At 24.4% G+C, this 24,469-nt stretch overlaps 4 protein-coding genes across 8 annotated transcripts; 2 read left to right on the top strand and 2 right to left on the bottom strand.

Moving 5' to 3' along the window:
* Window positions 1–4,028: 4,028 nt before the first annotated feature.
* Window positions 4,029–7,871, bottom strand: LOC112685170. 2 transcript variants are annotated; one of them, XM_025556966.1, is made up of 6 exons: window positions 7,195–7,871; window positions 6,135–6,355; window positions 5,279–5,440; window positions 5,001–5,211; window positions 4,577–4,772; window positions 4,029–4,496 (listed from the first exon to the last, which is right to left on the bottom strand). In XM_025556966.1, exons 2-6 carry the CDS (start codon window positions 6,306–6,308, stop codon window positions 4,313–4,315), a joined length of 927 nt encoding a protein of 308 aa, XP_025412751.1. In that variant the 5' UTR covers window positions 6,309–6,355; window positions 7,195–7,871; the 3' UTR covers window positions 4,029–4,312. The 2 variants fall into 2 exon arrangements, with proteins under 2 accessions (XP_025412751.1, XP_025412753.1); XM_025556968.1 differs by having other exon boundaries at window positions 7,299–7,384.
* Window positions 7,872–8,401: 530 nt separating this feature from the next.
* LOC112685177 lies at window positions 8,402–10,254 on the top strand. The gene is made up of 4 exons (XM_025556978.1): window positions 8,402–8,499; window positions 8,834–8,863; window positions 8,943–9,027; window positions 9,835–10,254. Exons 1-4 carry the CDS (start codon window positions 8,402–8,404, stop codon window positions 9,997–9,999), a joined length of 378 nt encoding a protein of 125 aa, XP_025412763.1. The 3' UTR covers window positions 10,000–10,254.
* Window positions 10,255–11,309: 1,055 nt separating this feature from the next.
* LOC112685165 (kinesin-like protein KIF18A) lies at window positions 11,310–24,248 on the top strand. Of its 4 annotated transcripts, none has more exons than XR_003148763.1 (14): window positions 11,311–11,745; window positions 12,049–12,195; window positions 16,992–17,227; window positions 18,032–18,189; window positions 18,252–18,618; window positions 19,513–19,712; window positions 19,775–20,086; window positions 20,155–20,349; window positions 20,416–20,595; window positions 20,696–20,872; window positions 20,956–21,442; window positions 23,041–23,116; window positions 23,883–23,965; window positions 24,110–24,248. XR_003148763.1 is itself a non-coding variant. In XM_025556957.1 (13 exons), the coding sequence occupies exons 2-13, from the start codon at window positions 12,056–12,058 to the stop codon at window positions 24,126–24,128; spliced, it is 2,547 nt and encodes an 848-aa protein (XP_025412742.1). In that variant the 5' UTR covers window positions 11,313–11,745; window positions 12,044–12,055; the 3' UTR covers window positions 24,129–24,246. The 4 variants fall into 4 exon arrangements, 2 of the variants coding, with proteins under 2 accessions (XP_025412743.1, XP_025412742.1); XR_003148762.1 differs by having other exon boundaries at window positions 11,312–11,745; window positions 12,044–12,195; window positions 24,110–24,247; XM_025556957.1 differs by lacking the exon at window positions 23,883–23,965 and having other exon boundaries at window positions 11,313–11,745; window positions 12,044–12,195; window positions 24,110–24,246.
* Window positions 14,006–15,176, bottom strand: LOC112685166 (arginine-hydroxylase NDUFAF5, mitochondrial). The gene has a single exon (XM_025556960.1). It carries the CDS (start codon window positions 15,064–15,066, stop codon window positions 14,041–14,043), a length of 1,026 nt encoding a protein of 341 aa, XP_025412745.1. The 5' UTR covers window positions 15,067–15,176; the 3' UTR covers window positions 14,006–14,040.
* Window positions 24,249–24,469: the final 221 nt, after the last annotated feature.

Raw genomic sequence — 24,469 nt, 5'->3', positions numbered from 1 at the left:
GTGGCGCACACGCATGTATGAATATTATGGTATTATTTATAATAAATCGAAATATCTATAGTAGGTACACTTATATTTAGTGCTAATGGACATTTTTTTTTTTTCTATAAAGTAAAGTATAATTTTATAAGTGACTGACTGATCAAGTTATATAATGTTAATAATTTATCGGTATAAAGTGATTTAAAAAAAATTGTAAATATACATTAATGGTAGATACCTATTATTTCTTAAATACTAATATTACGAAAAAGATAAATATTATAATCCTAAATTAGTATATTTTAATATATTTTTACGTAAGTTTTCACTCATTGTCACTTAAAATCCAATCATATCAATTCTTAAAGTATACGAGTACTGAATTTAAATTTCACATGTTATCTGTTCAAAATAATTTAAATTGCAAAATTAAGGTATTTAAACGGCGCTATGTATAGGCAATCTAAGGACAGGTATTTAAAAACATAATTTGTAGTTGTTACCGTTTGTAATAATGAGATAAGTTGTTAATTAATATAAAAATTAAATATCAACATTTTACTATCGGTTATTGATTTGAATTTTAAAATATCCCTTTTTGACAATTTTTGTGGAGTCCTTGTGCTGTAAAACATACAATCCAACAAATATTACACTATAAAAGTATTCAATATCCATTTATATTTCTCTGAATAATGTTTAATATATTTATTTATCTTTGTTTTGATAATTGGTACAACCAGAAAAAAACTTTAATTTACAATAGTCTTTTGCAGTTTTAGGTTCTTTAATTTTTCAATTAAAGATCAATCTTAAGAAACATTTAAATAAGTCAATAAGTATTAAAACAAATCATTAATTAATAAATTAAAAATTTTAAAGTTCTCATTTTAAATTAATATAATCCAAAATTAAAATGTATACTATTTTTAAGCTCATTATAGCCAATCATTGAAATATGGTTATATTTTACATTTTAACTTAAAATATTAATAACAAATATTTGTTAACAATGTAGATTTGAGAGGACAATAATAATTCAAAATAACAATTTTACTTTTGTTTTAGGGTAATACAGTAGAAAATCACTCCTGTCATAATTTTCAAGGAACAAAAATAGGAATTTTAATAATTATTTAAGGAACATCAATAATTAAGTTATACATATTGTTTCATTTATATAATAATCAAGGAAAATAGAATAACAACTAAATTAAATAAAATTTGAATTATTAGATCAATACAAATCAATAAAATAAAAATGTTTAAATATGATTTACAACCAAAAGAGCAATCAAAATCAAAGTAATTACATATATACCTTATTAATTTCTACAAAGAAAAATAATTATAGAACTTTTAAATATTACAATTGGTATATTTGAAAAAAATGAGAAATTATTTAAAAAGTAAAAACAATTATAATTTGTAAATAACAATATAACTATAGTTATATATAAGTTATTAAACTATTTTTAATTACATAAAATCTTAAAATAGTACAACTAATTGTAAGACATGACTCATAAAAAATTCAAAATGTATTTAAATTAGTGTGGTTTTCCTAATCATAATAATTAATCGAAAAAATAAAATTGTTATTTATAATATATTTGCATTTTCTTATTCTAACAAAATATATGGTGCAATTTATGGTGTCAATTTAAGCTTAAATGTGATATAAAAGTGAAGTTATAATTTTATATCATAAATTATCATTAAAGTGAAAATAAGCTGAAAAAGTAGATATTAGATATGTAATATATATATATTAAGTAGATAAAATTTTAAAATATATTTTTTAGAGAATTAAACAATAATTTATGCTTTAATTAAATCATATTAATAATTATTATAAGCTGAACTTCAATCATTAATAATCCCTGTATTCAACACACAAGTTTAACCCGTTCACTGCTGACCATAATTTGAGATATCAGTTACTACGCTGACGAAAATTGGGATGTTTTTTTTAATGACGCTACCCTACTTCAACTGGATAAACCAAGATCTAAAATTAGAATTATCAAGGTGCGACTAGCACAAAACCATTAAACGATACTTGAAGATAACGCTAATGAAAACTTATTTGTTTATCCGTAACGCTGATAAAATTATAAAGAAAAGAAAAATCATATATTGATGACGCCAATTGGCGTCATCGGCATACGGGAACAATGCTAAATGACGCCAATTAGGTCATCAGCAGTGAACGGGTTAATCATCAGATCCATTTTGGGTTTTTTCCAGATTTATTCTTATTTTAATTAAAATATTATCATTAATTTGACTAAAATTGTATTGTAACTAAGGTAACATATTATTCATAACACATGATAAATTATATACTAACAAAAACTCTCCAAAGTATCGAAAATAATTGTACAGGAAGTAATTATAAAATCACAGATCAAGAAATAATTCTAATATCACAAATTATACATAACTCATTTAAAACTAACTAAATTATCATTACTAAACAATTCATTTTGAGCTATAAATATATTTTTATAATAATTTATACTATTATATTATGAACAGATTAAAGGTACTATAATTTAATTATCTCAATAATAATGTCCCGTAATATACGTTAGAGTGTACTGTGTAAGTGTACTTCTTATAAATATAGATATAACAACATTACATAACATTGGAAATTCAGTGAACTAATTCAAGTATACATAAAAAAAAAACTTTAACCAAGAAATAGATATAGTAAAATTAAAATTAATTTAATACCAGTTCAATTTGCTGAAAATAAAAAATAAATATGATTTTTAAAATTATAGATGTGCAATGCATTTTAATAACTAAGGCATATTATTATAATATGATATAATTATTTATTTATTTAAAGTATATTTATAACTACAAGAATAATTAATTATTTTTTATTATTAAAGGTTCTGATAAGAAATTGATTTAAACTGTAGGCTATATAGTCTACTTCAATAATTAAAAATAAAAGTTTATAGTTATATCTTATAAAATTCAATATAAGATTATTATTATAAGCTATTTATTTACTCTATTCAAATACTGAAAAGTAACTATATGACTATGTAGGAACTATTAATGAAATGTGTACTTTTTTTTAAAAATAGTTATTGATGAATTGCAATTTACTTAATTAAGTAATTATGATAAGATACCAAGTTTTAATTAAAAATGTTTGGTAGTTATAAAGTGAAACACACAATAGTTACTTGTATGAAATATTTCTCATTTTGATATTAGTGTATAGTTACTTTCTTTATTTTTTTTAAATTGATATTAATGTTAAAATTAATAGTAGATAATCATACTTCTTTAATAAAAAAGCAACAAGTTAATTTAATAATTAGGTATCATTTTTCACAGTAGTTGAAAAATTTGCATTTAAAAGGTTTGCTTTTTTATTTTAATATCTAACTAAATAATAATTGTCTACAACTATTTCAGTAGATACCTACTATTATTTTTTTTTTAATTCAAGCATCTATTTTATTTGTTTAGTGACAATGTCTTATAATTTAATCTTTATTTACACGGCTACTTAAATATATATATATATATATATATATTTTATAATGTATGCCAATGTTATTCATATTTCAATACATTGATATTTATATATCTTATTTATTTTAATTGAAAACTGATAGGTTTAAAGTAATTAATAAAATGAAAATGTAATTTCCAATATAATTATTTATAACAAGTTCAGTGAATAGTTAAGATTGTTAAAAATGTTTTAATCTCATTTTCAAGAGAGAATATTTTTTTGACCAGTAAGATAAATATTATTGAGGTAATCTTAAATTATTTTTACTATCAAAATATGTATAATAAAATAATTGGTAATTTTTTCAACCCTTGTATTACAATAAATAAATCTATTACCTTAATAAACATGATTAAGTATCATCATCTCATAACTTTGATGAAACAATAGTAACTGTATCATAGTATTTTAATTATAATTAGTAATTGTTATTTATCTAACATTATAAATATTAATTGAAATACAAAATAATAATGGTTTATAGTTGTTTAATTGTGATTTTCATTATTCTTTTATCATAAACCAAAAATTACTAAGGTAATGAATAGAATAGAAATATACTATAATATTAGAATAAGTCTCAAAAATTGTACAACCTTTTAGTCAATCCATTTAATGTTATTAATTTCTACCTAAATAAATTATTTTTTCATAATATATATCTACATAATAGTATTAATAAATACTTATGTTTTAGACATATGTAGTAGCTGTTGAGTATACAGGACCTTCTTGGGAGCGATCTGTAATCTGAACCATTGTTACATTCGCTCCCTTTTTTTGCTAGGATGATTTTGGTGCAGGAGCTGCTTCTGGTGGATCTGAAGGGTGTGCTCTCATCCAGTTATATAAAGGTAATTCACAACAACAGAGCATTTTAATAAAACCAGGCACTTCAATATAAAGTGAAGGTGGGATAGGTATTAACGGTGAAGTAGAACGTTTATACAGCTGATAGTGAGCATTACTAAAAAGTATAAAACAATAAATTATTATAAATAAAAATAAAAAAATAAAACTATATACTTAAATATTTAATTTACATACTTCCTGAATCTATGATCTGAAACACGTTCTAAGTGAGGTATACCAGAAAGAAAAAGTATTATAAATGTTGTGAATATTGGCGATAGAACAACAATGTACTCAGGACCTTTAATTACATTCAACGAGACAATAAAAACACCCCACCAAAGTACTATTTCTCCAAAATAATTTGGATGTCTAGACATGCTCCATAAACCTGTAGAAAAATATAACTTTATAAATTAGTTTTATTTTTCATCTTAAAACAACATTAATGGATGAATATGTAAGTTTTGATTATTGCAATTAACACTGTTTCATTCTTATTTTTAAAACTACATAATAATAAGATTATAGAGAATAACTTAAATAATAATTAAGCCATTTATAATATATATTAGTTCAAATACATAAATTCAAAATTAGAAAATAAATGTGTATTCACCGTCATCACACCATTTCCCTTTATTTGTTTCTTCACTTCTAAATGCATATTTTTGTAAATCAGCAAAAGTTTCAATAATGAAACCAAAAATGAACACACAACAACCAATAGTATCTAAAGTTGTCATAGTTTTAGGTGCTCCAGCTTTGATGGAATTATGAGGTGCATTGATTACAATAATAGGCAAACTAACAATTAGTACCCATAATGCCTAAAATATATTAAAATAATAATATTAAATTTAGAAAAACTCAGTCAAAAATAAAATTGGATCTTACTTGGAATGTCCAAAATACAGCAAAGCGAATCATATTGCTACGCCGATCTGGAAATGTAGCATCTCTTCCAATTTTCATTATCCGATAAAACAAATAAGAACTTAATCGGGCACCCCAAATACATACAAATAATGTAACCATAAATTGTCGGTTATCATGAGTCTAAATAACAACAAATAGTAATTAATATAACCACAAATATACAATAAATCTTTTTAAACATTTTGCACAATAAAAACAATAAATTAAAATTTTAAATAATTTAATTATTTTATTTATCTTTAATAGTTAATGAAATATAGTATAAAATCTACTTTAAAATATTATTTATCATACTTAATACTTAATTATTTAGTATGAAAAATTAATATTTGCTTAAATGTAGATTTTAGATATGCAATACTTTAAATTAAGTTTAGTTGCCTACACAATTAGCCTGATATAGTTTTTATTTTGTTGGACAGAAGTAAAAATATAACAAAATTCCTCAAATCATGTTAAGAAGTCAATGATAATATATTTAAAAAAAAAGTATAAGAAATATAAAGGTTAATATTTACCAACTTAATATAATTCTTACTTGATTTCATAATTTTATGTATTTAGAAATTTACTCAAATACAAGTTAAAATATAAATAGAAGCTTTAAAAATAATAATATTTAAAGCAATACAATATAATATTACAATAGAATAAATGTAAGAAACTATAAAATTAAAAAAATACTAGTAGAATATTTATCTCAATTCTTAAGTGTATGGAATGATAAAATGGTCATTAGATATACTAATGAATTATGTAAAAACAAATTATACAATTAAATACTTAAATATTATATTACTTTAGTAAATTTTACCTGAGCTAATCCATATGTTAGCACAGCCACTAAAATGAAACTTATACCACCAGCAAAATCAGCAACTTTATCATACTGCAATGTAACAGCAATGGTGAAAAATAAAAGTTGCATAGCCACAACAATAATGGCACTAATGCCTAAATGATATTTATCCAATACCACGACTGCCATTCTGATGGCGCATTTACAATTGTATAATGCTACATGTTTTTATATATCTGTAAAATTTTATGAAAAAGTATCCTAAATTAACAATGGCAAATATAAATATAATTTCAACTAATTGATTAAAATGACTATAAATTCTAAATGATACAAAAAAATGTATTACATGTATATACAAACAATTGTAAGTTTAAAATACATCAAATAATTAAAATATTTTATTTAAAGTATCTCACTTAAATAAAATTTAATTAATTAGTTTCTACATAAAAAAAAATAATAAATAAAAAGATAAGTTATAGGTAAATAAATAATATTGTATTATAAGCAGATACGGTTCAAAGGGTAGGCGACATAGGATCATTCCTAGGGCAGCGGCATTAATCATTTTTAAACTATAGATAATTTTTAAAAAAAATATTACAATTCCTAGTAGCTACTCATATCAAATGATGTGTAGTAAAAAATATGACTATAAATTGTTTTGTCTTATTAGTAGTGGTTTACTTGTCATTACAAATGTATTGATCTAATCAATTATTTATATAAATAAACAAAAATAATTCAGAATAAAATCTATTTTAGTGTTGCTAATACGAAACAAATATCTGATGTAGTATTTACATGTAAGGGGGGCGGCGGCAAAACATTAGTTTGCCTAGGTGTGAGTAAACGTTTGAGCAGGGCCTAATTACGAGGTAGTAAGCAGAGTACCTATTATTAAAATAATATTTTCTACGTGGTGAAATAAAAGGTATGCAAAATAAATGGCAAACTAGTGAAACTACTTTGAACAGCAACTAATCAATGTTAAATGATTTCCAAATGAACGTAGTATGCAGAACGCAATAGAAATAAAAAGTAAAGTTTTGGAAGTTCGTCCAATCGTTACCATTCCTATGTGGTGCTCTACGATGTTTGAAGTATGACGATTTGTACTCAAGCTTAGCATTCCCATGATACAGTGTATTTGGGTCGACCGCATTGAATACTTACGAGTTGAGGGCAACCGACTAGCAATCGCCAACCTATTCTGTCGTGTTTCAACGACGACGTTATGGGTTTGTTAAAAATAATATTGTTACAACGGAACGCATTATAAAGACGCAAACACCACAGCGTTGACCGCGCGGCGCCTAGACAATCGAAACGTAAACGATTGAATGTTTTTCTCTCGTATTTTGAACGGCAGAACACTATCCCACTTATGCGCCGGAGCACAAAGCATGCGCACTGCAACGGAAACGCGATGATCGGGAAACGCACCGAGAGCGCAGCGATGAGCCCCGCGTTAACAGTGCGACTGCGCCGTTCGCGGTCTCGGTACCCGATCGTGTCTGGACCGCGTAATTGTTCGCTCCCGTTCACCAAGTCGCGACTGAAGAATCCAAGTCTAGATGTACGACGCATGACGCATGACACATGATCATTATTCTTGACGAATGTCACCATGGTACAGGCGAAATTAGACACGGTTCTATTATTGATTAAACACATTTGTATAAACATACAAATATGTTTAATCAATGGTAGTGTGATGTCACATGGCAGTGGCGTACACAGAAAATATTTTCGGGAGGGGCTACTATGGACAGAGTTTTTTAAATTACCATTGCTATCTAAGACTTACTAACAAGACACAGTAGGTAAGGACGTGGTATCAATTGAAAAGTATCGATGCTTTTACTTGGTATCGAATCGAATGAAAATACCGATATGAGTAAAATCGAAAGAAAAGTAATGATCCTTTTACTTCGTCGTATCGAATCGAATTAAAATAATGATAAGATTAAAAATATAAAAACCACCGATATCAATAATCGTTCTGATTAAGAGGACCTATTGACGCTATTCTATTATGGACCGTGGTTTCTGGTCCGTGTAAATAACAATATAATCGTATTGAGTACAGACTATAGTGTGATGACTGAACTATGTAAACAAATCCACTACAACGCGCGCAAACCATTTTACTAGAAAATAATTATTGTACGATACCATTCGAGTATTTTGATTTTTGAACAAAAATGGCGGTTAGTAATTGATCAATACTGATCATTCGATACCAGTATTTTCTTATAGATAAAAGTATCGAAACCATGCTATCGAATGCAAAAATACTTGTATCGAAAGAAAAGGATCGATACTTTTTTGGTATGGGTAGTATTGCAACATTCATAATCACGTGGTCTCTTTCGTAAATTGTCTTTTCGTGGACACCGATAGTATGATTATGTTGCTGTGATGTTTCAAACATCATGGTTCCTCGTCAACCAATCTTGTTGTCCAACATTGTTTCATAGCGGCCCATCTATAGGTCACTGACTAAGTATACCTTTTGGACAGCAGAAGAGGAACAAGGCCAAAACATCACACATGATATACCAGAACTTGCGTTCTATTCCCTCTACACCTGATTTTACAATTATTTTTACTTCTTCAACGACTAAAATGTCAACTCTTCAGTATAATGACAACTTGAGATAATTTATGTAAATATTAAACTTTATCTTCCATTAAAAATAAGAAAGTAAATATATATATTTGTTATACCATACAAGGTAAAAAATACCATTAAATAATTTTATATCCTCCTTGAACCATGTACAGCAATAATTGATCAATAATAATCTTTTTCAGAAATGCTCCTGTGCAAAGTGTCTTCGATGCAGTGATATATCATTTGGCAAGTAGTGGTATATTAAGTAACCAAAGTGATCCAGAAGTAGCTATTATATTGAATTAAAATTTTATTGTTTGATTATTAAATAAGAGTAATAATACAAAGATTATAAATTTATTTAGAATTTTTAAACTTGATTTATAAATAGTTAGATATAAAGCATTAATTTAAATATTTTATTAGATTTCTATAATATTTTAAGTATATTACAAAACTATCATATTTATACCATTTAAAATGAAAAGGTAAAAATAAAAGGGGGATCCCCAGCTCCTGGAACATTTTGATTTAGGTAGATGAAAAAAAAAAAATAAATAAATTGAAATTTAAAACAAAATTAGATTGATTAATTTGAATTGAATTATATTTTATAATGATGAACTCTATTAATAATATATAATATTATAATATTATATATATTATACAGAGAGTGACTATAGTGATTACTACTTTTAAATTATGTTCCAGTCTTATCCAATGACAAAATTTGGTCAACAAAACCTTAGTTTTAATGCTTCATATCACTAAGAATCCCAAAGAACCAAATGATCTTAAAAATTGTATTATCACTACTAGGTTAGCACTAGAGAATAGTATACAGAACCTACACAAAGTACATACAGACAACTGAAGATTTCTACAGAATAAATGCATACATTGTGATTATTGACACACTAGTTACAAAGTTAAATGAAAGATTTTTGAATGATAGTTTACAAATGGATATATCTGTTGATAATTTTTTTCAACTAAAATTTGAAGAGTCAATGTTTTATTGATCATTATCAATTAAATCTTCAGTTTTTAGTTTTATGATAAAAGTCATTAGTACATTTTAACTGTTTTCAGGGATTATTGGATTTATCGAATGTCAATATTCAGTCAAAGATGACCGTAGCAAAAAACAGCATCTTGCAATCAAAAAATGAAATTAATTATGAAACAATTAAACAAAATATTTCTAAAAATGTGTTTCCCAACTTATACAAACTACTACAGGTAGCCATTATATAGCACATCAATCAGCTCGGCTACATGTGAACAAAGTTTTTCTGCAATGCGCAAAGACATGGTTACGTACGAGTATGCTGCAAGAAAAATTTAATAACTCTTCAATATTATACATTGAAAAAGATATCAATATCAGTATTGAGAACGTTATTGATATATTTGCTAATAAAAATAGGTTTATTGTACTAAAATAATAAAATATTTATTGTATAATAAATTAATGATTTTTAAAGTGCATTATATATAGTTAGTAATGCGTGTTTAGGAATTTTGTAATTTAGTAATTTAATGCATACTGAAGAGTGAAGGTTATATTGATATTAGAGTGGGGGCGTGGGAGCTAAGTCCCCATGGTTTATTTTGCAAAGAAACATTTAAGCCCTCCCTAAAATTCAATCAAATATCCGCTTATGTTGAAGGTACAATTCAAATGTAAGAGATATTCTCAGAGGTACATTAACATCATTACAAAGATTATGGTTGTATTAAATTGAGTTTTGTATAGCAGTCAATGGGGAGCATTTTGAACATTTATAAAAATAAAAAAAAATATTACGAAAAATATTAATGAGTTGTGTATACTTCATTACCTAATATCATATTAGTTATCTATTTAAAAGTTTAAAAACCATAAAATTTTACAATTTGCTGTGTTTTTGAAAAATATAAAATGTTCTCATACATTCAAAATTCAATCAATTTCAAATTTTTTTTCTTTTGGTATCTTAAAGTAATTTTACAAAGTGGCTGTTTTTGAAAAATCAAAAAAAAAATGTAGGCGGTTTTGAATTAAAAATGCGCTATAAGTCACAAATTATGTTAAAAAAAATGAAACTTAAATATCTGCATTATATTAGGAGTAAAAATTACTGACTTTCCAATTAATTTACATATTGTATATTATTTTTAAAAGAAAATGTTACTATTTCATTCCAAATATAATATCTATAGTTGAGACAGCGATAGCAGCGCTATCTGAAGTAGTTAACAGTATTTAAGTTCGGTGCCGGAACACGATAAGTACTAATAATAAAAAGTATAGAAAGGAACGATGGAACGAGTTACTAGGAATCGTTCCTTTTGTAGACCTGGAACGAAAGGAATTATTCACTAATAAGAACGAAATATTCCATCACTAGCCATCAGAATGAAGGTTAAAGATCGTACTTAAATGAAATAATGCCCAATGAGTAAAACACGCAATTTTTAATTAAAAATAATTAATTTTTAATAATTTAATTTGCTTTTGATAAATATGTCTGGTATCATTATTTGGATTGTTAAAATCATTCGATTTTTCCCATCACTATTCAGAATGCAGGCTTATCCTAACCAGTAAGCGATCCGGCGAATAATGTTTGCTGGCAGCACTGTCTACTAGTCAGTTGGACCATCTGTTATTATCGTAATCGTTGTTTTCAAATCTTAAACATAACGTATATTATTATAACAGTATAGTGGTTCATCCCGCGCATCGTTAGAGCTTATTAATATTACTGTGAATTATTATTTTTAATAAATTTGTAGTACGATTATAGAAAATTTTTAACTTATTGCTCCTTGACGGAAATCAACCGTATGTTGAATACTATCTAAGTTTGACGTGTCAATCTTGTTCGCTTACAGTGAATTGTTCAAATTTTATTAGTAATCTATTTTAACTGATGTTTGGAAATGAACAGGATATAAACTGTTAAAACTTTTAGAACTTTCTGCAATATAAAAAAAAAACAAAGCACTGTATTAATCGTAAGTTACTTTTTTACATTATTCATATGATTGCGACTGGTTTAATTTGAGACTGATTGAACATCTATATTCATTTTTTTTTGCTATTTTCGAGTTTATAGTTGGTAATTCCCGTCAGTAACACATACGTATTTGATGTTCCAATTTGTAAATTATATTCTAAACGTATTGCTTAATTCAAATACATTTTAAACAAAAACGAATTTGAAAAAATTGGAATCCCTGTTTTCTTATATTGGATATTTAATACAAATGAAAGATATTTTACTTACCTTAAAATGTTTTTATTTTATTCTAGCTCAGATTTACAATGGTTCTTAACAGAAGAAGTTTGGAAAATTTAAAAAGAATAGCTCCTCCTGGCCGAGGACGAGTAGTAACTCAGGAAGAAAAAATGCGGGTGTTTGTACGAATTAAACCTTTGTCTGATGAAGATGATGTACCTAAACCGTAAGATTATTATTACCATTTAACAAATTGAATTAATAATTATTGTCCAAACTTGTGTATATTTAACACAATGTAAATAAGTAAATTTAAAAACATTGATATACATAAAATAGGCTACCTAATCATAGTGCAACAAAATTAATTTTTATTGATCTAAAAATAACCATAATTTTAAAATGCTTACATTTCCTATTTATTCAATATACCTATATTACATACCTACCTACCTATATTAAAATAACATATTATACTTATAAATTATTTCAAATTATAATTTAACAGTATTTATATAATATATTTATTTATAACCTTATAAATTATTGAATTTGTTAATATGGACATTGATTATATAATATAGGAACTCAATATAATTTAACAGTTTTAAAAAACATAATAGTTTAGATTTCATTGTGATGATACAGAAGTTTTTGATGTGTACTTAATAAACTCTAGTAAATACAAAGCACTTTTTTTATATATTAAATTAATTCAAATAAATATTTTAAAATTTATTTTAAAGTTTTTGTAAATATATTTGGTTATTAACTAAATACTTAATATATTTATCTACCACCTAAATATGCAAAAGAGTTAAATCTAAGAAATCAGTTATTAATTAATCCCTGATATGTCATATACTATTTTCATTTTTATGCATATAATTCCAATGTTAGCTAAACGCCAGGTTTTAATGTATCTAAAATACCTCAAACAATAATTATTTTAATATTAAATACATTATTACAGCGTTTCCCAAACTCATGTTGAGGCTGGCCCGGTAATTAATATTTTTCTTTTTCGTGACCCACCGAAATATTATACATTTATCATTGTATAAAAAAAGACAAAATAAAACACATTTGAATGTCTGCATTCCATTTTATAATAAAATTGAAGCATTCATTTGTTACTATTATACTGTATATATATATATATATATGGCGAATGCCATATTATAAGGATTTTCATGAAGTCTAGATGATAATCTAAATAATTATTATTTATGTTGTAAATAATAGTTATTCATATTAATGAATTTATTTTTACTAAAAAGTTCAAATTATCAAACGAAATGATAAATAACAAATTTCATATGAGAATTTTATTAAATTCTGCGACTCGGTAATATATTTTTGTAGTCTGGTAGTGGGTCACGACCCACTATTTGAGAAACGCTGCATTATTATGGAATTCAGAGTTTCATCAAATATTTATCATATTTAATTTAATTTTTATATTCTTGTTCAAATATTAAATTATTTTAGTTTATTTTTATGCAAAAATTATAACTAATTGTAAGTATCTTAATTAAAAATAAATTATGTACTGCAAAAATATATATTGTGTGTAATATATAAAAAAAAAAAATACTAACTACTAAGGTGCATATAAACTTGGTTAAAATAAAAAAAGTAAATAAGTAGATATTTAAATATTTATGGCCAGTTGGTATATTTAGAAAATTTTGATATTCTACAATGATTAAAGATTCTATTCTTAAATCTTCAACTGTAAAAAGTAAACAAATAAATAATTTTTATTCAACAATATGTATTATAATATATTTAAGGATCCTACGAGGAAAATATTTATAATAGTGATATTGAATACCTTTATTATGTACAAAATCATCTGTTTTAAGAACTATACATTGATTAGTAATTCATTATATATAAAAGCAGTAAGTGGTTAAATTCAATAAATGTTAACTACAATTTTTTAACTTTACAAATAATTTTCTTTATTTAAAACAAATATTAATTTAACTATAAATATGTATAAAAGTGATTTAGATTAGTTGTAATTTAAATAAATTGAAAACATAATCTTCAAGACTTACTATATTTAATATTCTATCTTTCCCATGTTTTTAACAATTTTATCAAGCTTTCCTATATCTTTAATTGATATTTGTCCTGAACCTCGAGGTAATGGTTTTGGCTGTGATGGATCTGGTTTCCATCCTATCATATATAAGATTTGAAATGTAGCTGGAATACCTTGAGTATTATTGTCTTTATCTTGATTACCATAAAGCTTATTGTATAAAGTAGCTGCAGAAAACATAGTATCCTTGTTAAGTCGCAACGGTCGTTTTAAAGCTGCATTATTTTCTCCCATGCCTTTTAAGTCCCACATTAGTTCAAACATAGATGGGTATCTTATTATCAGTTCATCTGTATCTAATGTTAGCATTGAAAATCCTGCACTTTGCATTAATGCTCCTACATCCCTGAGACGAACAAAAGGTGATATTCTTGGTGTTACACCTCCATCACGCTCAATACCCGCTAATTGTAATGATGATCTTAATTCATATAAAGTATCGCCTGCAAACATAGCTCCTAAAAAAACTCCATCATTTTTTAAACAATTTTTAATTTGGAGGAAAGTTGATGGTAAATTATTAACCCAGTGAAGATTTAAGCAACTAATTAATAAATCAATACTATCATTATCAAATGGTAATTTCTCTTCATCTACCACTATTTTACTAACCTTAACATCAGGTTCAGGATTTTGGGACTTATCCAGAATTTCTTGGCTTACATCGCACATTATTAACTCTTTTACATTGTCTATCGAAATGTGTTTGGATACATGACCATATCCACAACCTAAATCCACAACTAGATTAAATTGTCGTTTTATATCAAAAAGACGATCTGATAAACGATATCCAATTTCATCTTTGATGTAATCATAAACTGAACTATCTTCTGCTATTGCCGCTCGTTGTTTTTGAATGATCTTAGCTTTTCGGTCAAATACAGTCATTGAAGAAGGTTCATTAGCATTTTTTAATGAATTTAACTTTCTTATTGATAATTTTATATTTTTATTAATAGCTGATTTTTTTAGAATATTCATTTTATCTGGTATCAATAGATCATTAATATAGAAAGTTATTTATATTACATAATATTAAATTTTTAAGTATTTTGTAATAAAAATGTTAAATTTATTTCGTATAGTAACTGTTATTAGATTCCATATTCGATAAAAACTCGATTGATAATTTGCAGTGTGACCAAGTTCAATAATTTTAAAATATTTGCTTATGTATAACTTCTTTCTTCTGCTGGCATTTATTACTCTTGAAGAGTTTTTGCCATCATCATGATCTGCATCCATTTCTCCCTTTTATGAACTATTGTTCTCCACTCTTTTACTCCAATTTTCTCGAGGTCTTCTTCCAATTTATCCAACCATCTATTTCTAGTTCGTCCGCGCGGCCTCTTCCCTGTAGGTATATAGTTTATGTTTAAGTAATATACAAAATATATTTAAAAGAAAAGATTTCATAACGTTTTTACAATATGTATGGAAATTATATAGGGTTGCCAAACGTCTCGTATAATACGGGAACATCCTGTTTTTAAATTTAATATTCCGTCGTCCCAACAACTCTTTGAGACACCAAAATGTCCCGTTTTTCATAAAATTACCCATAAATAAAATATAATATCATTTTATTGTTTTTAAACGACATATTTTATCATTTACCTGTCATTATTTTTTAATTTTTAATTTTTATAAACCGTGAATTATCGCAAAGCGTTATTTTCCATTCAAAACTATATTGTATTAACTTATGAGGTACGACGGCGTTGTAGCTGTCGTGGTGATGGTGACCAAAGGTGGAGGATAAAACTGTTGATTGTGGTCAGTGACGTATCCAGGATTTATTTAACGGGGATGTTTTAAAATTTAATAGACTTATAGTAAGTGGGGGTTCTGCCCCCCTACTCCTTACATTTATAAATACCATGTATTTATATAAATTATTATATTAATGAAAATGATTATGTTTACATATACCTACATTTAGTTAAATTATACTGTAATTAAGTTTGCAATTTGATGAAATACCATAAAATACGGTCGATGGGGGGGTGTTCCAACACCCATATCACCCCCCCTCCCTAAATACCCCCCTGATTGTGGTGCTATGCATTTAAATTTACTATTTTAGTATAAATTTAAAAGACGTTCAAACTAGGGTGAAAATACCACTGTCCGTTTAGTTGAATTTATTAGTTGTTATTGTTAGTTATTAGTAAGTTCGTTATTACTACTCATCCTTACAATTTCGTTTAAATTTAGATTAAGTTATCACAATATGCAATGGTAATCATTTTATCTATAACATTACGACCTACAAGCATCATGCTACAAGATCAGTTGTTTTTTTTTTCGGGACAGACATTATGCTTTTTTTGTCCTCTATTTTGAATTTTGAAGTCTTGCAACCCTAAAATTCTAAGGATCTTTGTATTCAATTTTTTATAATTTTCGCTGAACCAAAGTGTTTTTTAGACTATTTATGATGAAAAGCTATGAAAACATAAAAATGCCATCTTGCCAAATGAATCTAAAATGCTAATCTATCAATATTACAAACAAATTAAAAATATGAATGAGTGTACATTTCTAGTCTCGTTACATTGTTTAAGTTACGTCAGAAAAAAATCTGGTTTTGTTAATTATCCACTAAATTTTGTTATTTTATTATTATTTTTCGTCAGTTTTTCTCTGTTATTAATGAAATCAAAAAAAAAACAATTCATTAAATGGCCACCCAAGTGCATTATTTTCTAATAGACCTTTAATGAAGAAATAAACCAGATAGCTCTTTCTGGTTAAAATATTGTTGATAGACAAAAAAGAAAGATTAATTATATATAAATAAAAATTTGTTGAAATCACTCAACTTAGAAAATATAAATAGATTGATAATAAGAGTGTGTCATTAAATATTTAATACATTTATACATTTATTCTGTAATTTTTAGTAAGACCATACGAATAAGAAATGAAAATGCATTAATATTTGATCCAAGACAAGATGAAACACCTTTTTTTTTCCATGGTGTTAAGCAAAATCCTAGAGACATTACAAAAAGACAACATAAATCAATTAAATATGATTTTCATAGAGTTTTTGGACCACAGAGCACCAATGAAGATATATATAATGAAAGTACTAAAGATTTGCTTGACAAACTTTTAAGCGGTTATAACTGTTCTGGTATGTATAAAATAAGTACAGTGAAACTTATTAAAAAAAAAAAGTTATTAGAATTAAATTACTAATTAAATTGTAAATACTTTAAGTAATTAATGAATCTTAAATTTGTTTAAATGCAATTGATTCTCTGCTGAATTAAATAATGCAGATAAAGTAAAATAGACCGAAAATTAACACAAAATTGATGTTATTGTGTTTTTTTTAACATAACATCATTACATTGTTATTATTTTTATCATTTATTTTTTGAGTTGTCTGATACTGATGCTAAGTGTATACATTTTTAATTAATTAAAATAATTCAATGCCATGAAAGACTGAAAATAATTGAGAGTTTACTACCATATTGTTTTGGTCCTATGTCATTCTATTAGGTACTTACTTAAAGTTTTTATTAAACATTTTTTTTTTTTTTCATGTTAACAATATTATATTATATTTTTAAAGTTATTAATAATTAATTACTGTTTAAAAATCAAAAGGAGCCTTCTTTATATGTTACGAATCTATATTTTTGCATTTGTATTTAATTAAAATACTAAGGCATATATATATATATATATATATATATTATAGATACTAATAATAGTATTGAATGTATGATTTAAGCATAATCTGTAATAACTTTTACCTTAAAATAAATTATTTATTAGTGATTTTATTTATACTCAATTAATATTAACTTAAAATTAAAGTAGAACTTGAAATATAATTCTTGTATTATCAATAATTCACTATCTATATAAATATGTATACATTTATATAAAAATTATTATATCAATATTTTAATTTTTGTTGCATTAGTTTTCGTTTATGGAGCAACAGGAGCTGGAAAAACATTTACTATGTTGGGTAATGAAAATAACTATGGTATTACCTATTTAACTATGAAAGATTTGTATACAAAAGTAAATGAACAAAAAGATTCAAAAAAATTTGAAATTTATGTCTCTTATCTTGAAGTAATTTATTCTATTTTTATTTAATAATTTATTTAAATAATATTATAATATTTTTATTTTAGGTATATAATGAAATGGTGTATGACTTATTGATAAGTGATAAAAAACCTTTATTTTTACGTGAATGTGGTAATACAACTTCTGTTGCTGGTATTACAATAAAAATGGTAAATAATGTTGATGAACTCATTGAAATGCTACGTAGAGGCAATGCTAATCGTACACAACATCCTACTGATGCAAATGCAGAATCATCTAGATCACATGCTTTGTTTCAAGTCTATATACAAATGACATATAAACATACAGACCAAGTAAAAATGGCTAAGCTCTCCATGGTTGACCTGGCTGGCTCTGAAAGGGCTTCATCTAATAAAGGAATGAGATTTAAAGAAGGATCAAATATTAACAAGTCTCTTCTTGCTCTTGGTATATTTTTAAGTACTAAATAATATTATGTATTCTGTATATATATGCACTAAAATTAATTCTAAAGATATAACATTTATGATAGCCTAATATAGCAATATATTTTTGTCAACGGTAAATAATTTTTTTGAACTTTTTTTGAAACAATATTAGATTATGATGTTAATATTAGTTTTATATTATCTGAATACTTTAAAATAAAGATTGGAATATCAAGTTGTTGAAATATTAACATTTTATTTATGATTTATGTATTTTATAATGATTAATTTTCACTTAATTTATTCTAATTTCTAAAATAATATTCAATCTATTTTTATTCACAAATCCATTCTTACTTAAATATTATTCTTTATTATGACACTTAATATAATAAAACAGTTAAATATTGTTGAAATAAGCATTTTAATTACAATTATCATGAATTTCATGTGTTAACTTTGACAGCTATAAAAAGTCCTAGTGAAACAAAAAAAAAAAAGTTTATTCTATTCATAATAAGAATTATTCTGTAGGATGATAATGTGAACCATAAGTTCCTCTAAACTTATGAAAAACAGTTCTCTTAGATCGCTAATTTTTGTAAAACAGTTGAATAATTTGTAGAAGCTATGCTGGGCTAAGTCTTTCTATAATGAAATTTCAAACAACATTAAACAAAATATTACAGCAGTTTGATGGTATTCATACTTTATCCATCATAAAATCACATTTAAAAATAATACTTCTAAATGAATCATTTGTTTTAATTTAAATAAAAACTAATATTAGCCAATAGCATAATTTTGATAGATCTATAATATTTTACATACATAGTCTTGTAGACATTGTATTTGTTTACAAATATATATTTAACAGTCTAAAAACATATTTAATATTTATATATTTTTTTAGGAAACTGTATCAATAACTTATCAGATGGTTTGAGACATATACCTTACAGAGACTCAAAGTTAACAAGATTATTAAAAGATTCTCTTGGTGGAAATTGTAAGACTCTGATGATATCATGTGTATCTCCTGCTTTATCATCCTATGAGGATACTCATAATACCTTAAAATATGCTTCTCGAGCTATGAAAATTAAATCTAATGTAAGTTATTCTATTTGCTTATTTAGTTTCTTGGTTTTACATTACATATTTTACTATTTAAGTTGAAGGAAAACGTTATGTCAGTCAATCATCCTCAATCGCATTATACAAAAATCATATCTGGTCTAGAAGAAGAAATTAAAAATCTTAAAATAAGATATGAAGAAACATTGCTGTCTAAAGCACCAGTACCTCCAAATAATATAGAAGATCTAAGATCAACATTAGAGTCTTTATTCACCAGAAAATTAAAAAAACATATTGAAATTCTTCATTTGGAATCTGCTCAGAAAAAAACTGAATTAAGAATATTTTTAAAAAGAAATTTACTTGAACGTGCTTCATTATTTAATGCACAACATTCTCATGAAGTGGTCTGTAATTATTATTACTTAATATTTTAATTTAATAATATTATTGAAAACTTATATATATTTTACAGATAAGTGAGTTGAATCGAATTAACATAGCTATTCAACAATTTGAAGGGCGTATGACTAGTTTAAATGCTCAATTGAATATTTTGTGGGACGAAGCAATCGCAGCTAACAATGAATTAAATTTATTTATAAAACAACTGGAAACAAATAATGTTAAACAATTTTTGGACATTGATATTGTTCGCTGTAGTTCTCAAGTATGTATTGAAAAATATTTGTTAAAATATAATATTAGTAATAAAATTATTTGAATAATTTTTCAGATAATCATAGAAGAAGAAGTAAATCTTAGTGATCATAGAAATGAAATTGGTATGATACTAGACAGTAATCTTAATATAAGTCAGGAACTAATCACCATGCTTGCTGAAAAAGCTACTCAGTATTATAATTTATTAGAAGCATCTAATAAAGTTTCGGAAGATATGAAAAAAGATTATATTGTAAGATATAATGCATTTTTATTTATTAGTTTATTTCAATTAGTAAATATCTAGTAACATAAAGTTTTGTATAAAATAAAATTTTTAATTTTTTATACAGAGTATAACAAAATCATTTTTGGGTGGTTTGAAAGCGGTTAGTTGGGATTTTTCACCTGCAAATCAATGTAAAATTAAAAGAGATGTCTTTTTAAACTTAAATCAGCTTAATATTGAAAATTTAAGAACCTGTGTTAAACCTGAATTTTCAAAACCATTAAATTTGGAAGAATGCATGGTAAGCATATATAATATTTATAAATTAATAAGAATATTTAATTAAAATATGTATTTTATAAATGTATTTTATTTCTTGTTTAGAGTCCATTACAGGTGGTTGAAGACAAATTACAGCAAATTACAATAAAACAAGAAATTAATAAAATGGATACATTACCAGAAATTAATAAAATTGATACATCACCAGAAATTAATATTATGGATAAATCACCAGAGTCTATATCTGATGAAACTGTAGTTATCTCGACACAAGCACAAAGTTTAAATAACACTTTTGTATTAAAACAAAATTTAGATAAAGTATCTGCTAACCGGTCAGCTACAACCACACCTCATCGGAATAAACCTCCTATTGATATGCGTTGTCTAACCAAATCTATTACCAAGCCTGCCATTCAAAGAAAAAAATTGATAATCAATAATAATAAAAATGGACTTGTTAATAGAAAAATAAACCAAGAAAATTTACCTCTTATTATGGCTGCAACTAAGACATTGGCTGATCCATCTCTTGCCAAAGCTGTAACTAAATCAAGAATTAATACCAATATATTAACTCCTAAATCTGGTAAGTTATACTAATTGTATTATACTTGAGTCTGTGTAAATATTGCAAATTAAATTTAATATTTTTGTTTTATGTCTGTTTTTTATTCAATTTAACTACTCTTTAGTATTATGCATCTTTTATTAGTTATTTTAACAAAAAAACAAAAAAAGCTTGAATAAAAATAAAAAAATAAATAATACTGTTTTGATTAACAATATATGTATTTTAAATTAACCTTATTTTTATTAATATATGTGTTTATTCATTAACTTTATTGGAACAGATATTTTGAATATAGAAATTTTGATTTTTGGCTTATAAAAATAATTTTTTCGCTATATTTATTAAATTGTGTGTTAACTATTATATAGTCATATCATCTATTTTCAATACACATTTTCATTATTTTATCCAATATTATATAATAAATAAAATGCGGACTTATTTCTATATTTTAGGGTCAGCATATATTGATTCTTCACTTATTTGTATTTCCAATATAGTATTTTGTGCAAACAAAAGCAGTAATAAGTTTGAAAATTTTATATATTTATTAATAAATTAGTTGAACTAAATTTCATTATAACATTTTTATTATACTATTTTAAAATTATAACTGATGAATTATGGAGAAAAAAATGTTTATATATGTATTAATCAAGAAAATGGTTGTTGGGACCATACCATTTTTTATAGGAATTATTCCAAAAAATAATGGTCATAAAAAAATTTTTTTTTGTTATGCATTACTTATTATAAGATTAAGCAATTGATTTATGTATTTTTCTAAGGCATTTACTCACCAATAACAATATCCGGGTCATATTTAAATAAATAGACAAATGTAGTTAAACCTTATTAATTTAATTAAATTAATCCTTAAGTTATAAAATTAAAATGATTCTAAGAATTTTCAATACAATTATGTCTTAGCAAATTGATTAAAAATAAATAAAATTTGGTTTTTATTAAATTTTAATCAAAATAGTACTATACTAAAGATATCAAATTAAAACACCTAAATTATAGTTGTAAGTAAATTATTAAGTAATACTTCACTCTAAATCATTTCTTATAGTTTATATTTTCCTCAGCAAAAAGCTAAAACTAACTGACAAGTAAATAAATGATATAATTTTTATTTTTATTCATAGAATATGTCAAAAAACTGAACAACTTATATTAATAAATACTACATTTTCTATGGTATTTATATGGAATATATTTTATCGTTTATAAATTATGTATAGTAAAATTTTATTCTATCAGAATTATTTAATCAATTATGTAAATTAATAAACCATGAGTTTTTTTATATTAATTTGTTTAAATTGAATATAAAATTTGTTGTAAATAAACTACACAAATATTAGACTATATTGTATATACTGTGACTTAAAAAATTATCATAATTGACTACTAAATAAAATTTAAAGTTATCACAGTTGATTACTAAATAAAATATGCTCTTTATTTTTATTGAACTTTACATCTTCCAATAATTTTTAAAACTGATAATTAATGTAAATTATTCAACAGTTGTTAATACTTATATACCCAAATAATATTATTAATTTCACCTTTATATCTATAATGTATATTTTTTGATTTTACAGTAAATACAAGGATAACTACACAAGACTCAAATAAGACATCTATTTTAAAAAATCAAAAACCTACATTGACCATGAGGTATCTAAATAAATTATAATATTCATTTTTTTTAGTGAGATTTTATAAATATATATTTCTTAGTTAAGGCTTTGCAAAAAAAAAAAAAATACTTAATTCTCTTTAATAAATTTTTAGTTAAAAAAAGAAAAATAAAACAAATTATTATAGATCATATAATGACTTAAATTTGTACATTATTTATACAGTTGTATTGCAATTTCTAAGTTTGTATTTTAAGTCTATTTTAATTCTCATTTATTTTCACTATATAATTGAGTTATGATTTGTTTAATTATAATTACATGCAATTCTCCAAAGAGAAAATCAAAAAAAGAATAAATACATTTATTAGTATAGATATTGTTCTAGATTAATTATTATTATACTTAAACACTCGGAAAAATGACCCTTTTAATTGCTACTGTAGTAAAATTAAAATAGTTTCTAAATCAATTATTACTTACAGTATTTTAGATCCATAAGGTTTTCATATTAAAATATAATTTTATTTATTTTCTATAATTTGCTAATACAATCTGTTATACTTATAAATAAGTATTCACTGTATTTTGTGAAAAAATTTTGAAAATATATTCTTATTTACTCTGTCTTTTATTAGTTATAACTTTTTAAATAAAAAAAAAAAATACTCATTTAAATTATAATTATTAGTTAACACTAATTTATACAATATACAATAATACAATTTTATTTAGTAGTTAATAGTGTTTTCTTATTTTTAAAATTCTTTATTTTTAAATAATTTGTATTGGTTTATTAACAGTTTACAGAAAAACCTGAAATAACTATTGGTGAATGTGCTCAGCTTTTATGATTAATTACTGTATTTTTAAAAATCTGATATGTGTATGTTTTTTTCTTTATGTTATATGTTTATTTTGTTAATTTTAAAACTGTCACTTGTTTCTTTTATCTATTCATAATTTGCTTATGATATTTAAACATATTTCATAAGCTTACAATTCATTTTAACTTAAACTTTTTTTTCAGGCAACGAAATTGGCTATAACAAGTTGAAGAAATATTAAATACTTAAAGACAGTCCTAATTTAATAGTTATAATCTGATGAAATGTGTTTAATTAACCTATAATTTTATATATATTTGTGTGGACTTTTGTCCTGTTTAGCATTATTAATGTCTTAATTTAATTTTTATTAATTGTAAAAAATTATGATTTTATGCATGATTTTCATTAAGTAATTACGATTAATTATTTTTCTTACATGAAATTAATATTTTTATACATTTAGCATACATAATTCTCCATGTATTATAAAACTAAAATATGTGTTACTAATTCTAAATGTAAAAGTTATTTTTTTATCTAAATACAATTTATATATTGTT

This window comes from Sipha flava, unplaced genomic scaffold (genome assembly GCF_003268045.1).
Source record: "Sipha flava isolate LNK unplaced genomic scaffold, YSA_version1 268_pilon_pilon, whole genome shotgun sequence".
NCBI lineage: Eukaryota > Metazoa > Arthropoda > Insecta > Hemiptera > Aphididae > Sipha > Sipha flava.
The sequence above is the reverse complement of the archived record's forward strand: the minus strand, read 5'-3'. Positions and strand labels throughout refer to the sequence as shown.

Coding starts and splice junctions, on each gene's coding strand:
- LOC112685177 (XM_025556978.1), top strand. CDS start 8,402: ATGCTATCGAATGCAAAAATACTTGTATCGAAAGAAAAGGATCGATAC. Junction 8,864..8,942: donor TATTTGTTATACCATACAAG/GTAAAAAATACC, acceptor AATCTTTTTCAG/AAATGCTCCTGTGCAAAGTG. Junction 9,028..9,834: donor GTAACCAAAGTGATCCAGAA/GTAGCTATTATA, acceptor AACTGTTTTCAG/GGATTATTGGATTTATCGAA.
- LOC112685165 (XM_025556957.1), top strand. CDS start 12,056: ATGGTTCTTAACAGAAGAAGTTTGGAAAATTTAAAAAGAATAGCTCCT. Junction 18,619..19,512: donor CAAGTCTCTTCTTGCTCTTG/GTATATTTTTAA, acceptor ATATTTTTTTAG/GAAACTGTATCAATAACTTA. Junction 20,596..20,695: donor ATATGAAAAAAGATTATATT/GTAAGATATAAT, acceptor TTTTTTATACAG/AGTATAACAAAATCATTTTT.
- LOC112685170 (XM_025556966.1), bottom strand. CDS start 6,308: ATGGCAGTCGTGGTATTGGATAAATATCATTTAGGCATTAGTGCCATT. Junction 5,441..6,134: donor TAACATATGGATTAGCTCAG/GTAAAATTTACT, acceptor GTTGTTATTTAG/ACTCATGATAACCGACAATT. Junction 5,212..5,278: donor CTGTATTTTGGACATTCCAA/GTAAGATCCAAT, acceptor AATATATTTTAG/GCATTATGGGTACTAATTGT.
- LOC112685166 (XM_025556960.1), bottom strand. CDS start 15,066: ATGAATATTCTAAAAAAATCAGCTATTAATAAAAATATAAAATTATCA.